Source organism: Phyllopteryx taeniolatus, chromosome 8 (assembly GCF_024500385.1).
Source record: "Phyllopteryx taeniolatus isolate TA_2022b chromosome 8, UOR_Ptae_1.2, whole genome shotgun sequence".
Classification (NCBI taxonomy): domain Eukaryota; kingdom Metazoa; phylum Chordata; class Actinopteri; order Syngnathiformes; family Syngnathidae; genus Phyllopteryx; species Phyllopteryx taeniolatus.
This window is the reverse complement of record NC_084509.1, coordinates 25,137,800-25,152,959: the sequence shown is the minus strand read 5'-3', so window position 1 is coordinate 25,152,959 and position 15,160 is coordinate 25,137,800. Positions and strand designations below refer to the sequence as shown.

General features: G+C 42.2%; 1 protein-coding gene across 9 annotated transcripts in view; it reads right to left on the bottom strand.

Moving 5' to 3' along the window:
• Window positions 1-15,160, bottom strand: part of brip1 (BRCA1 interacting helicase 1) — a 117,122-nt gene that overhangs the window by 18,217 nt on the left and 83,745 nt on the right. For all 9 annotated transcript variants that reach the window (XR_009789715.1, XM_061782051.1, XM_061782048.1 and 6 more), the window contains 5 exons: window positions 10,746-10,907; window positions 6,976-7,135; window positions 6,598-6,719; window positions 281-393; window positions 99-181 (listed from right to left, as the gene is read on the bottom strand). Coding sequence is in view for 8 of the 9 variants with exons in the window: in XM_061782051.1 (XP_061638035.1) it covers window positions 99-181; window positions 281-393; window positions 6,598-6,719; window positions 6,976-7,135; window positions 10,746-10,907 (640 nt within the window). In the remaining variant the exon portion in view is untranslated. The remainder of the gene's footprint in view (window positions 1-98; window positions 182-280; window positions 394-6,597; window positions 6,720-6,975; window positions 7,136-10,745; window positions 10,908-15,160) is intronic.

Below are 15,160 nucleotides of genomic sequence, written 5' to 3'. Positions count from 1 at the left end.
CGGTCGAAAGCAACCAGTTAAAATTGTTGTTGGGTTGTGAAAGCTAACACAGGATCTGGGTTAAAGTAGATAAAGATGCTGTAAATTTACCATTTTACCTTTGATGTACTTGTTTGGATTACTCCTATAACGATCATCCACTAGAATTAGGGCACCCCAGTCATTTCGGTGACGAATACACCTGAAAGTCATTAAAAGGGCACAGGTAAAACATGCTGTACATTTAATGAGCTTTTTGGGATTTAAATGAAAATCAATCAAATGACAATACCATATTTACCTTCCCAGGGCCTGGTTTAGAGCTCGGTAAGCCTGAATCTCATACCAGCGATGGCCAGGGAGAAGACCTCTGCTCTTTGAGTGCTGATCATTATACTTCATCTTGAGTTCAACCTACAACACAACATTGTATTCTAAACATTGGAACAATTAGATAAGGCATGGCAAATTTATTTATATGGCGAATTTCATACAGAAGGTAAGTCAATGTGCTTTACATGATTAAAAGCATTGAAAAAAAAAAAAAAAAATAGCTTACTAAAATTACTCAAAAGAACATACAGTACCAGGGAAATAATTTAAGATAAAGATAATGGCACATACCTTCTCAGTCAAAATCCAGTAAAACACTGATTATTTATATTTTACAATACATTTATAAATATTTAATGTCTTTTGGAAGTCAAAAATATACTCTTAGCCCTCTGAGTATTATGTTGAGTCCCCCCCCCCCAAATATATTTAATAAATGGGCACATGTATAATTTATGCAGATATGTTAACAACAAAGGCCTGCTACTCTTCGATATATTTTGAAAGTAAGTTCAACCTCAACACGTACCTGAACAAATACTATGGAGAGTTTAACCTTATCTCACAGACACTGTATGGGACAGATGCCATGACAAACTGAGCGGTGGAAGAGAAGGAAATCTCTGTAGCATGAGGCATTCCTCCCCCAAAATAACAGGAATTCTTCCATCCACTGGAATTTGTCAATGCTGGCTGTTAGCGTCAACATTTTGAAATGGACAAGTGAAAAGTTCATCTGCTGTCTGAGGGCTAGCCATGAAGGGCAGGTAACTGAACAAAGCTATAACTACTTTTGACAGGTATTATTTGTCCGCCCAGAGCCACCAAAGAGATGTGACAGGTACAGCATGTTCCTTCATGTGCATGACACAAAGTCAATCTAGCATGGCTCGCCTTTGTTCAAACAAAGTTAGACCAAATTAAAATTGTTGCCAAAAAAGTTAAGACTAAGATCAAGCACAGCTGAAGTACAGAAAGCAGCACATTGTATAGACCTGGCCTTGTGGAAATACACAAAATCACATGCATTGTCAACACAAAGTGGTTCTCTTGAACAATCCAATAAATGTCATAAGAAGTCCTGCTAAATGCTTGTGTTTGCCATGTACCGCATACGACAGCTGAGCAATGGAAAAAAAGCAACTTCTAAACCTGCAGCTCCTGCACAAAAGGCCAGAAGCCCAAAGGGATTATGTCATCCAAATCCAATCCTGACCCATTTTAGCATTCTGCCTGCTAACAAACCTGGGCTGTACACTGTCATCTTCCAATCTAACATGACAGGTAACATATGTGAAAAAGCCAATTCTGGCTCGAAGCAAATCTCACAATGTGCAAAGAAACCACAAGCTAGAAGGGATTACTTAAAATGTCAAGAGATCACTCGCTTCTTTTGGCCTTGTCTTCTAGAGTAACCCGTTCATCCTGCAAAATATATTTTTCTATTATTAGGCATGGCTGTCAACAAAGCACATTTAAAAAAACTATTTTAAACTGGACTTTGGAGGTGGTGGGTGGGAGGTGGATTTTGAGGTAGATGTGTCTGCCTCTGGCAGTTTGGGGCATCTGGTGTCCCTGACATTGGTGAGAGCCTCATTTGTTACTGAAAAGAACTGACATCGGTATGACTCATTAACTCATTCCCTGCCAATGCCATCCATAGACGTCATTAAGAATCCATCTATTCCCTGCCAATGCCGTCAAAAGACGTCAATGGCATTTTTTTTTTTTAATGGGGATGGGAGGGGGAGGGTCTTGTGCAGTTTATGTGTGACCGTCAAGCCTCTGGATAACTGCGATGAGAAGACAATGTATCGTGCAAACATAATGGCAGAAAAGAGAAAAGATAAAAATAAATTAAAAAAAAATTAAAAAAAAAAAAAAAAAAAGCTTTCGGTACTAGAAATGTATTGCGCCAAGACAAGAAAAATATTCCTGCGACCGACAGGAATGACACCTTAGATCATATATGTCAAATTTGGCCCACAATGTAATTAATTATACTTGACCCGCAAGACCGTATCAATCGTGTATTAGAGCTGGCCCGCCACTATATCGCACTAATATTACAAATCCCGGAATGCTTTGCTGGTGTGTTGGCTCATCAGTCTAGCGCCCCTTCCCTTTCTGTTGCAATCATTAGTAACTATGCTACCAGTCTCCTTGAGTAAATTTACACTTCCCCTTCCCAAAAATGGCCAAACGAAAGATGGAAAACGGTTAACTTCCAAAACAGGTGGGAGGCAGATTGTCTGTTCACTAAAGTAAAAGACAGACCTCTTTGTCGTATATTCAACATAATTGAATAATGTTTTTTTTTTAATGCCCTTTATCAACTCCTAGGTAGGGACTGTTAATAGTTTGAAGTTCGGATTTTTATTGAAGGACATTCGCATTTGTTGGGGTTGTTTTGTTGTTGGCCTTTGAAAAAAGATTTACATCAAAAAGACATGTAGTTGGAGATAGATAAATAGAAGATGGAGAGACAGACGAATTATTTAAATACAAAACAGCAAACAAATACCACTGATGTATTTTATCGCAAATTTGATTTCTTGTGTTTACAATATTAAAGTTTGTTCATTCCAGATTCAGTGTTTAAGCAAATTTTAAGTTTGTTGTCATATGATGAACTTTAACGCTACATTTCTGCAGAGAAGGGAAACATGCATATCGCAGCGATTTCTCATTAAATATTGAGTTAGGCCCGCGACGTTTTCCCAATTTAAAATTTTGCCCCAACGTGAATTTGAGTTTGACACTCCTGCCTTACATCATGCGGGGGAATAAAGGATGACGCTCCGAGCCAATCGCTTTGTTGCAAAGCTATCGCCCAAAATGCCGGCCCATACATATGGCGAGATGCTGCCGACCAGGATTTGAATAAATGGGATTCGGAATCGTCAGATAGTGAACTCCCTTTTGGATAGCCAGCCGAGCTTCATCCCGAGCTTCAGCCGACGAAGACTAAGGTAACTCGTTTAGAGCTCGCGTTAGCTACATTTAGTGAGCAAACAGCTCCTTCAATCCTTGTTACATAAAAATATAATTTAGTCCCATTAGTTCACGTTACTATGTAACATCTGTTGCCAGTACTGATTTGAATTTTGCATTTACAGCTCGTCCATTTTGCAGGAATTCAACACCCGTGAGTCGAATGTCTTTTAGGATTGCGATGATGAAAAGTAGTGTTTGTTTTTTTACCCTTGCAATAAATAATAACAGCATGAACATCAATAAAAAAATTACAAAATAAAAATGTGCAAATTCCGATGTGTGTGTGTGTGTGTGTGTATGCACAGTCAAACCTACAACAACACATCTGCAATTTACTGCACGGTGTTTTCTAAAGTTATAAGTGAACTGAAATATCCACATTTGGGCAGACAGTGCAAGAAAAATAATACATGAAAGCTGTTGTTTTTGTTCGTCCAAATGTAAACAAGAGTAGCGCGCTGTTGCCTTCAGGGTAACGACGACCTTCCCAAAATGGTCGCCACTTGGGCACAACGATGAGCCACGTTGGCTTATCTAGTGTTAATACCTATGCCCAATAGAAGACGTTGTGTGAGGTCATGTGACTTTCTTGTGGCGTCTGATTGGTGAACTAGACTTAAACGTCACTCGCGCTTAAATTGGATTGGCGCAAACAGCATCCAATGCGGAAGTCGAAGTCGTAGTCTCGTGCAGGAAACAGTTGATAAAAAAGCAATAATTGATGAATAAAGGTAGCGAGGGACATTTAGATCATTGTAATGGAGTAAAAGTACTGTTACTTCTTAACAGCAGACGCAGCTGAAGTGTTTTTTCTGGTCTCCAAAGCAGGTCCCAAGAGCACAGGTGTAACCTCAGGCCGATGCGCTTGCAGATTAGTCCGCCGCGGAGTAATATTAAGAGATTACATCTGTGTGTGGATCGTGAAAGTGTGGAATGGATCTTTCTGCCAGTGTTCAAGGAGTACGACAAACAACGGACTTGGTTTTCCCTTGCCCGGACGCGGGTCACTGGGGCCCCCCACTGGAGCCAGGCCTGGTGCTGGGGCTCGAAGGCAAGCGCCTGGTGGCCGGGCCTGCACCCATGGGGCCCGGCTGGGCACAGCCCGAAAGGGTAACGTGGGTCCCCCTTCCCATGGGCTCACCACCTGTGGGAGGGTCCCTGTACGACCGGAGTCAGAGTTTGGTCCGCATGTCCGGCAGTAAGTCGGACTCGTTCCCGGTGAGGGTTGGACTCCGCCAAGGCTGCCCTTTGTCACAGATTCTCTTCATAACTTTTAAGGACAGAATTTCTAGGCGCAGCCGAGTCGTTGAGGGGGTCCGGTTTGGTGGCCTTAGTATTGCATCTCTGCTTTTTGCAGATGATGTGGTTCTGTTGGCTTCATCAAGTCGTGACCTCCAACTCTTACTGGAGCAGTTCGCAGCCGAGTGTGAAGCGGCTGGGATGAGAATCAGTACCTCCAAATCTGAGACCATGGTCCTCAGTTGGAAAAGGGTGGCGTGCCCTCTCCAAGTCGGGGATGAGATCCTGCCCCAAGTGGAGGAGTTCAAGTATCTTGGGGTCTTGTTCACGAGTGAGGGAAGAATGGAACGGGAGATAGAAAGGCGGATCGGTGCAGCGTCTGCAGTGATGCAGACTTTGTATCGGTCCCTTGTGGTAAAGAAGGAGCTAAGCCAAAAGGCGAAGCTCTCGATTTACCGGTCGATCTTCATTCCTACCATCACCTACGGTCACGAGCTGTGGGTCGTGACCGAAAGAACATGATCCCGGATACAAGCGGCCAAAATGAGTTTTCTCCGCAGGGTGTCCGGGCTCTCCCTTAGAGATAGAGCCACTGCTCCTCCACATTGAGAGGAGCCAGATGAGGTGCCTGGGGCATCTGATTTGGATGCCTCTCTGGTGAGGTGTTCCGGGCACGTCCCACCGGGAGGAGACCCCAGGGACGACCCAGGACAAACTGGAGAGACTACGTCTCTCGGCTGGCCTGTGAACGCCTCGGGATCCCCCCGGAAGAGCTGGATGAAATGGCTGGGGAGAGGGAAGTCTGAGCGTCCTTGCTAAAGCTACTGCCCACGCGGCCCGACCCGGATAAGCGGTAGAAAATGGATGGATGGATGATTCCGTGAATGTTTGTCCCGGTTCGATGTCCAACCTTAAATATTATCCACGCAATATTACCATGACTTTTCCATAGCTTTACAGAAAATTTCATTTTCCCTTAACTTCTCAAGGACCAGGAAAATGCATTTTGGATTTCTATAACTTTTCCAGGTTTTTCATGACCATGCGAATCCTTTTTCAGTCCAGAGCTATAAAATAAGCGCCAATGTTATGTATCAGGTGATTCTATTCTATGATTCTATTCTATTATCACAGTATCATTTAGTGCCAAGAACGTGTTTTAATGTTTATTTATTTTATTTATTTCGGGAAGGGCTGTAGGAGACTCTCACAGCTGGATTGTCATTGTCAAACTCGCAAACAATGTTAATGAGGCAGAAACACCAGTAGAGGGCAGTGATGCACCATTTTAGAATCAAGAGCAAACCAGTTTTCTCTGTCCCACCCACACGTCACAACCAGGAAATGGCTGCCATCGCCTGCTGTCAGTCGGAGTTGAAGCATTTTACACTTGAACAGATAATGTATATGTATAGAGCAGTGACTCCCAGCCAGTGTGCCATGAGCGCTCTTCAGGTGTGCCGTGGGAAATTATAAAATTGTACTTAATTGCTCATAAAATTATTTATTTACAAGAAATAATATATCTTTGTTCCTCTATTTATGGCAGTGAGGCATAGTGACAGACAGAACAAATACATGGTCTTCTATTAGTTGGCAGGAAGTTCATACAGTAAATAATGTATCCACTTTTTGTGACATTTTGTTTGTTGGTGTGCCATGAGATTTTTCAATTGTAAAATATGTGCCTTGGCTCCATAAAGGTTGCAAATCACTGGTATAGAGTTTGCAATGTACGTGTTGTGGTAGACAGCAGAATTATGTGTGTGTTATAATTGTGACGCACTACAGAGATCTGGACATATGTGCGAACCATGTTCATCATATACAATGGAGCCTCTAAACAATACGAGTAGAATCTAACTTTTTTTTCTGGTTTAAGAAGGGAGTCTATTCTTTTATTTGGTAGATACGGTGTCTTGAAAAATCAGTCAAAATGCTATAAAATGGCCGGCACTGTAGGGATTGTTTTGCTGAAAACAGCTGGCATTGAATGAGTTTTTAAATGGATCATAGACAAAGAGCAATAGTTCATCACCCACTACTTACCTGGAGGTCTTTAATATTTGGGAAGGGGATCCCAATAGTGATCACTGCTCTTGCATTGTCATCTGTGAAGTCTAGTCCTTCGCTCACTTTTCCCCGACACACAGCCATCAGGAGAGCACCATCTATGGCAACACAACCGAGAGAGAAGGAGAAAGCAATTTAAAGAAGAATCATTTTGCTTTCTCTTTGATGACTGACGAGGCCATCACTGACTCCACCTTTCAGCTCGAGGGTTGCAGCACTATTTGTGTGCCCCTTTCGCTCTGACATGTACATGACGTGTCTGTATGGTGTACAACACAAATACTGTATATAGCAGAGAGTGGGTAGAATTCCCCCTTGAGAGAACAAAATGAGTACAGACAAATAATATCTCACCTCTTTTCTCACAGGATTTAATTGCATTGTAGTAAGCCTGAAGTAGTCCATCAAAATCACCCTTGCCGCCACCACGAGGCTCTGTTATCACTTTCTTTTGTTTTTCAAGTTTCTCCCAAACACCAGTGATGTTCCATCGATCCCGCAGCTTATCCAGCATCTGAATCAATCAGTAGCATCACATTGGAAATGGTAGTTCATAAATGGTAAATGGGCTTTTCTACCTCAAGGTACTCAAAGCGCTTTTAACACGGTCTTATCATTCACCAACTGATGACGCAGCATCAGGAGCAACTGTGGGTTCAGTATCTTGTGAAAGGACACTTCAAAATGGTCACAAGCGCTGAGAATCGAACCCACAACCTTGGTTGGGTAATGACTACTCTATGACAAATAGAGTTTTTTGTTGATTTAGATTTTTTGAATAAGTAGAATTCGCACACACTTAAAAAAAAAAAAATACATATATATATATATATATATATATATATATATATATATATATATATATATATATATATACACACACACACACACAGTGGGTACGGAAAGTATTCAGACCCCCTTAAAATTTTCACTCTGTTATATTGCACCCATTTGCTAAAATCATTTAAGTTAATGTTTTCCGCATTAATGTGCACACAGCACCTCATACTGAAAAAAAAAAAAAAAAAAAAAAAAAGAAGTTGAATTTTTTGCGGATTTATAAAAAACAAAACTGAAATATCACACAGGCACAAGTACTGAGACCCTTTGCTCAGTATTTAGTAGAAGCACTCTTTTGAGCTAATACAGCCATGAGTTTTTTTGGGGAATGATGCAACAAGTTTTTCACACGTGGATTTGGGGATCCTCTGCCATTACTCCTTGCAGATCCTCTCTCCAGTTCTGTCAGGTTGGATGGTGAAAGTTGGTGGAGAGCCATTTTCAGGTCTCTCCAGAGATACTCAATTGGGTTTAAGTCAGGGCTCTGGCTGGGCCATTCAAGAACATTCACAGAGTTGTTCTTTAGCCCCTCTTTCATTATTTTAGCTGTAAGCTTAGGATCATTGTCTTTTTGTCGGCCATCAATTGGAACTGAACCAGCTGATATTCATTTGCACTGACAAGCCACTGGATTGCTGTTTGATTATTGATAGATTTTAGGTGCTGTCTTGGCTTTCCATGACTTTTTTCACCTCCTTTTCTTCATGTGTTCAATACTTTTTCCCTGTGTAATTTCACATTTTGACACCCAAATTAATTTCTGTCTTATTTGTTCTACTTTATTTGTTTGTATGGATTACTTGGGTTGTTCCCAACATGTGGTGAAATTTTCAGGTCAATAGCACCTTTGGAAGTATATTTAGTGAGAAAAATGGGTACGTGTTCAATACTTATTTCAGCCGCTGTACATTTGCCCAAGGGAATGTTAAAAATGTTAAATATAGAAAAAAATGTGTTACCACCCCAAGCATTAAAGGTGAACTTTTTAATGCTCAGTCTCTGACAAACAAGGCCAGCTTAATACTGGATCACATCCTTAAAAAGGGAATTTATAAGGTCCCATGACCTGGGTCTAGTATGCTGTTAGGTAGGTCGGTGGTTGCCCGACTCGGCCACTACAAATTCTTAGATCACCGATAAATGGCCCAAAAGTGCACAGAAAAAAAAAAACAGTTTTGCATGTCCGTCATGCTTTATCCTCAATTATTTTTGATTACTGCAGAACCAAAATACGTTCGTATTTCTGATTTAAGCTCGCAGGACCTTCGATTAGTTAAATTTAGCGCCGTGCTCAGTGCACTGTGATATTTCTTGCACTGCACACCTTGCAGGGGATCATGGGAGATGTGGTTTGCTTCTCAGACTGGCCCACTCAATAGCACCTTAAAAAAATACATCATTTGATACTCCCATATATAGTAGGTAGATTTTACGCCGATTGGTATGATTGGTATCGGCCGATTAGCATTTTATGCTGATTGGCTTTCATGTCATAATTCGCTGATCCGATCAATGACGTCACCGATCGGCTCCGCACAAGACATTTAACTCCGCATCTTTGTTGCGTATGAATCCAAAAGCTAGATTATTTTTAGCCTTGTCACGTGTCTTGTGGCGCTGTACTGTAACTATCTGACGGCCAATAAAGTTTTTCAATCTTGTTGGTGAAAAAACACGTCGTCGGTGTGGGAGAATTTTGCGGTGTATCAGACAAACAACACTTGCAGTCGCTGCACAACTGAAGTACGTCGTGGGGAACGTCATCTAAATCAACAACAAATTTGATCGGGCACCTGAAGAATGTACACAAGGAGAAGCATGCCGTGTTCGAGCAACGCAGCGTGGGAAAAAAAACAAAAAAACAATGGAAAAGTCAAACGGAGACAAACTCTGGACAATACCCATCCATATAGCCAGGACAGTGAGAAAGTTAGAGTAAGCATGTCATTAACAGTAAAGTAATTTAATTATAGTAAGTTAGCTCCATCTTGTGATCGGATCGGTTATCGTTTTTTTAAACTTGCTGATCGGTGATTCGCCCCAAAAATCCTGATCGTGTAAAGCCTAATGGTAGGTTAATTGAAGTCTCTAAGTTGTCCGTAGGTGTGAATGGTTGATTGCATCTGTGTGCCCTGCAATTGTCTGGCGACCAGTTCAAGGTGTACCACGTCTCTCGTCCGGAGTCGGCCGAGATAGGCGCCCGCACACCCTATTGAGGATAAGCGGTTCAGAAAATGTATGTATGTATGTAGACTGTATCTTTACTGCCAAGGGCACAATTTATATATACAGTGTGGATAGTCCTCTCTAAAAGTATTGGAACGCCAAGGTTGTTTCCTTGGTTTTTTTTTTGTAGACTGAAGACATTTGGGTTTCAGATCAAAAGATGAACATGAGAAAATCAGAATTCCAGCTTTTATTTCATGGTATTTACATCTAGATGTGTTAAACAACTCAGGACAGGGCACACCCGTGTTTGAAGCCACCCGCTTTTCAAGTGAGCAAAAGTATTGGAACAGACACCATTAAATTAACTTAAAGTGAGCAAAAATCTTGGAACATGTGACTGACTGGTATTTCTAGTTCCTCAGGTGATGCCTTTTAGATTGATTTCTTAAACATTAGAGAGTGCTTGTTTTTGGCTTAGGGTTTCACCTGTGAAAACTACATTTGCTGTTCAGCAAACGAAGACCAGAGAGCTGTCTATGGGAGAAAAGCAAACCATTTTGAAGCTGAGAGAAGAGGGAAAATCGGTCAGAGCTACTGCACAAAGATTGGGCAGAGCCAATCCCATCCCGCTAACACCAACGAGCTGGTATATCGAATTTGTGGCATGGCCGCCACGTAGGCACGGGAGGATCTAGTATTATTGTATATCTGTGACCCGTAAATATGTAATTCCCATTCTCTGCCTGCATTGCGCCACAGTGCCAGTAAACAACAGCAATATCTGAATTTGCACATTCCCATTTTATATTTTTGTCTAGTTGATGTTATTGCTTGGATTAAAAAAACTCAGTTACTCAGCAATTCCTTGGTACTTGAGTAGTTTTTCACTGAAGACTACTACTACTAAAGTAATTATTTGGAGGACTACTTTGAAATGTTACTTCAGTCACATTATTCTAAAGTAACAGTACTCTTACTTGAGTACAAAGTGGAACCTCGTTTTTAGCCAGCCTTCCAGACAGTTACCATCCTCGCCCTGCAAAACGCGATGCTCCAATGGACTCATATAAAATGACCAGATTTTTTCATTTCAATCAGTATGTATCCATAGTTACCTTGTAGGAAGGCAAGAAGCAGAGAACACCCTTTGGCACAACTTGGCAGACATGCAGTATCAGGTCACCAACTTCATCCTGGAAGGCATATGTTTCAGCATATTGGAAGGTGGCACAGAGCTTTCTGCCTTGAGGTCCTACACCAAGAGTGCCAACCCAAACCTGCAGAGAGATTTTTTTGTTTAATTTTCAAGTTCTTCATTCTTAATTTACTGTGGGTAGGTTGTCTGCTCTCGTGCTATCAAATGTAAAGTTTTATTGAATTTATGCATTATATTAAAAGTTGTGGCAGCACTGTGGGGTGACTGGTTAGCGCATGTGCCTCACAGTGAGGACCCGGGTTCAAATCCGGCCTCACCTGTGTGGAGTTTTGCATGTTCTCCCCGTGCGAACACTTCACTCACCTCGCACCTCAGCTGAGATAGGCACCAGCACGCCTGCGACCCTAATGAGGATAAGCGCTATGGAAAATGGACGTATTATTATTATATGGCATGGGTATATTCGTGTGCATGCGTGTGTAGCACCCCATCAGATAAATTATTGATATTATTACCAGTGTATCTTTGATCACTGTAAATGCATTTTAAATGCAGAGTGGTGCCTCGAGGTTATTTATTGTGTTAAAACAGCTTTTAGTTAAACTTATTTAGCAAAATATTTGATTGGGCGATCGAGTGGAAGTCGGGCGGTGACATCCCGCTTTCGATCAAGCAACACATTATTCTCTATTAAATAACGAGTGATTATATTGAAAAACAGAAACTTAAAGAGCCTGTAAAGCGAATACCAAACATTTTTAACATTTGATAATTATGATCATTGAAGACCATTTATCTGGAAGACTGCACAAACACACAGACACAAAAACAAGATGGCGCCTACATCGGTGGACGTCTCGGTAAGACGCTCTCTAGTATTGTCAATGTTTTTGTCTTTTTCGTTCGTCTTGCCATTGTGGCCGTTTGTTGTCATACTGGAGAGGCTCCATCTACCTGAGACAAATTCCTTGTGTGTCTTGGCCAATAAAGCTGATTCTGAACTGTTTTTCTTCATTTTAGGTTTCCGATTTGTTTGGGCATGACTAAAATGGGGCCCAGTGACGCACTTGGGCAACAGCATGAGTCGCCTCTCCTCCGCTATGAAACAACTTGACCACCTCCGGTGTGGCGCAATTGCGACATGAATTTAGCTAGCTAGCTATGCCTATGCCCCAAAGATGCATCTTCCTTTCAGATAGTCCTCTGGCGTGGCCGCTTTAGAGCGCCTTGTTGTCAGCCCTGAGTGCGCACATATTTGCTGAAACAGCTGAAACATGTAGTTATATCTACGCATTGGAAAGATGCTGGATATGTTGTCAGTTTCTGTTTAGCAAGCTCTCTTATGATACCAAACTTTTGAAAAGGTTAGAAGAAATGTTTAAATCTCGACTTAAAACCTATTTGTACACTTTGGCATTTACAGTGGGTACGGAAAGTATTCAGACCCCCTAAAAAAATTTCACTCATATATTGCAGCCATTTGCTAACATCATTTAAGTTTTTTTCCTCATTAATGTACACACTGCACCCGATATTGACAGAAAAAAAAACGTAATTGTTGAAATTTTTGCAGATTTATTAAAAAAGAGAAACTGAAATATATAAAATATAAGTATTGAGACCCTTTGCTCAGTATTGAGTAGAAGCACCCTTTTGCGCTAAGACAGCCATGAGACTCTTTGGGGATGATGCAACAGATTTTTCACACCCGGATTTGGGGATCCTCTGCCATTCCTCCTTGCAGATCCTCTCCACTTCTGTCAGGTTGGATGGTGAAGATTGGTGGACAGCCATTTTCAGGTCTCTCCAGAGATGCTCAATTGGTATTAAGTCAGGGCTCTGGCTCGGCCATTCAAGAACAGTCACAGAGTTGTTCTGAAGCCACTATGTTATTTTAGCTGTGTGCTCAGGGTCATTGTCTTGTTGGAAAGTGAACCTTCAGCCCAGTCTGAGGCCCCGAGCTCAGAGAAGGTTTTCGTCCAGGATATCCCTGTACTACATTAATCTTTCCTTCGATTGCAACCAGTCGTACTGTCCCTGCAGCTGAAAAACACCCCCACAGCATGATTCTGCCACCACCATGCTTCACTGTTGGGACTGTATTGGAGAGGTGTTGAGCAGTGCCTGGTTTTCTCCACACATACAACTTAGAATTAAGGCCAAAAAGTTGTATCTTGGTCTCATCAGTGCAGAGAATTTTGGAGTCCTTCAGTCCTTCAAATATATTCATTCATGCACGTATATTCTGTCTTACTTCGGCTAATCTTCATTCCTCTTCTTTCCAGTGCATGCCTCCATCTTTCTAACTGCACCTGCTCCCTGCAGATCACAATGTCATCTGCAAACATCATGGTCCACGGGGATTCCAGTCTAACCTCATCTGTCACCCTATCCATCACCACTGCTAACAGGAGGGGGCTCAGGGCTGATCCCTGATGCAGTCCCACCTCCACCTTAAACTCCTCTGTCACACCTACAGCACACCTCACCGCTGTTCTGCTGCCCTCGTACATGTCCTGTATTATTGTAACATACTTCTCTGCCACTCCAGACTTCCGCATGCAGTACCACAGTTCCTCTCTTGGTACTCTGTCATAGGCTTGCTCTAGATCTACAAAGACACAATGTAGCTCCTTCTGATCTTCTCTGTACTTTTCCATCAACATCCTCAAGGCAAATAATGCATCTGTGGTACTCTTTCTAGGCATGAAACCATACTGTTGCTCGCAAATACTCACTTCTGTCCTGAGCCTAGCCTCCACTACTCTTTTCCATAACTTCATTGTGTGGCTCATCAACTTTATTCCTCTATAGTTCCCACAGCTCTGCACATCACCTTTGTTCTTAAAAATGGGCACCAGTACACTTTTCCTCCATTCCTCAGGCATCTTCTCACGCACTAGAATTCTATTGAACAAGCTGGTCAAAAACTCCGCAGCCACCTCTCCTAGATGCTTCCATACTTCCACAGGAATGTCATCAGGACCAACTGCCTTTCCATTTTTCATCCTCTTTAATGACTTTCTAACTTCCCCCTTACTAATCATTGCCACTTTCTGGTCCACCACACTTGCCTCTTCTGCTCTCCCTTCTCTCTCATTTTCCTCATTCATCAACTCCTCGAAATATTCTTACCATCTATCGAGCACACTACTGGAAACCAGTCAACATATTTCCATCTCTTTCCTTAATCACCCTAACCTGCTGCACAACCTTCCCATCTCTATCCCTCGGTCTGGCCAACCTGTAGATATTCTTTTTCTCCTTCTTTAGTGTCCAACCTGGCATACATATCATCATATGCCTCTTGTTTGGCCTTTGCCACCTCTACCTTTTCCCTGTGTCGCATCTCAATGTATTCCTTTCGCCTCTCCTCTGTCCTCTCAGTGTCCCACTTCTTCTGAGCCAACCTTTTTCCTTGTATGATTTCCTGTACTGTGAGGTTCCACCACCAAGTCTCCTCTCCTTTCCTGCCAGAAGATACACCAAGTACTCTCCTGCCTGCCTCTCTGATCACCTTGGCTGCAGTGGTCCAGTCTTCTGGAAGCTCCTCCGTCCACCGAGAGCCTGTCTCACCTCTTCCCGAAAAGCTGCACAACACACGTCCTGTCTCAGCTTCCACCACATGGTTCTCTGCTCTGCCTTTGTCTTCCTAATTTTCCTCACCACCACCATAGTCATCTTACACACCACCATCCTATGCTGTCTAGCCACAGTCTCACCTACCACTACCTTACAGTCGATAACCTCCTTCAGATTACATTGTCTGCACAAGATGTAATCCACCTGCGTGCTTCTACCTCCGCTCTTGTAGGTCACCCTCCCCCTTTGTGCCTCTACAGCCATTTGCATCCTTTTTGCAATGTCTACCACCATCTGTCCCTCCAAGTTCCTTTCCTGAATGCCGTACTTACCTATCACTTCTTCATCACCCCTATTTCCTTCACCAACATGTCCATTACAATCTGCACCATTTATGACTCTCTCTCTGTCTGGGATGCTCAGAACCACTTCGTCTACATCGTCTAGCTCCTTCCAGAATTTCTCTTTCACCTCTAGCCACGAATCACATTACACATAACACCCTCAATTTCAAGTTTCAGCCTCATCACTCGATCTGATACTCTTTTCACCTCCAAGACATTCTTAGCCAACTCTTCTTTTAAAATAACCCCAACTCCATTTCTCTTCCCATCTACACCATGGTAAAATAATTTAAACCCTGCCCCTAAACTTCTTGCCTTACTGCCTTTCCACCTGGTCTCCTGGACACACAATATATCAAACTTTGTCCTAATCATCATGTCAACCAACTCCCGAGATTTTTCTGTCATAGTCCCAACATTCTAAGTCTCCACATTCAGTTATAGGCTC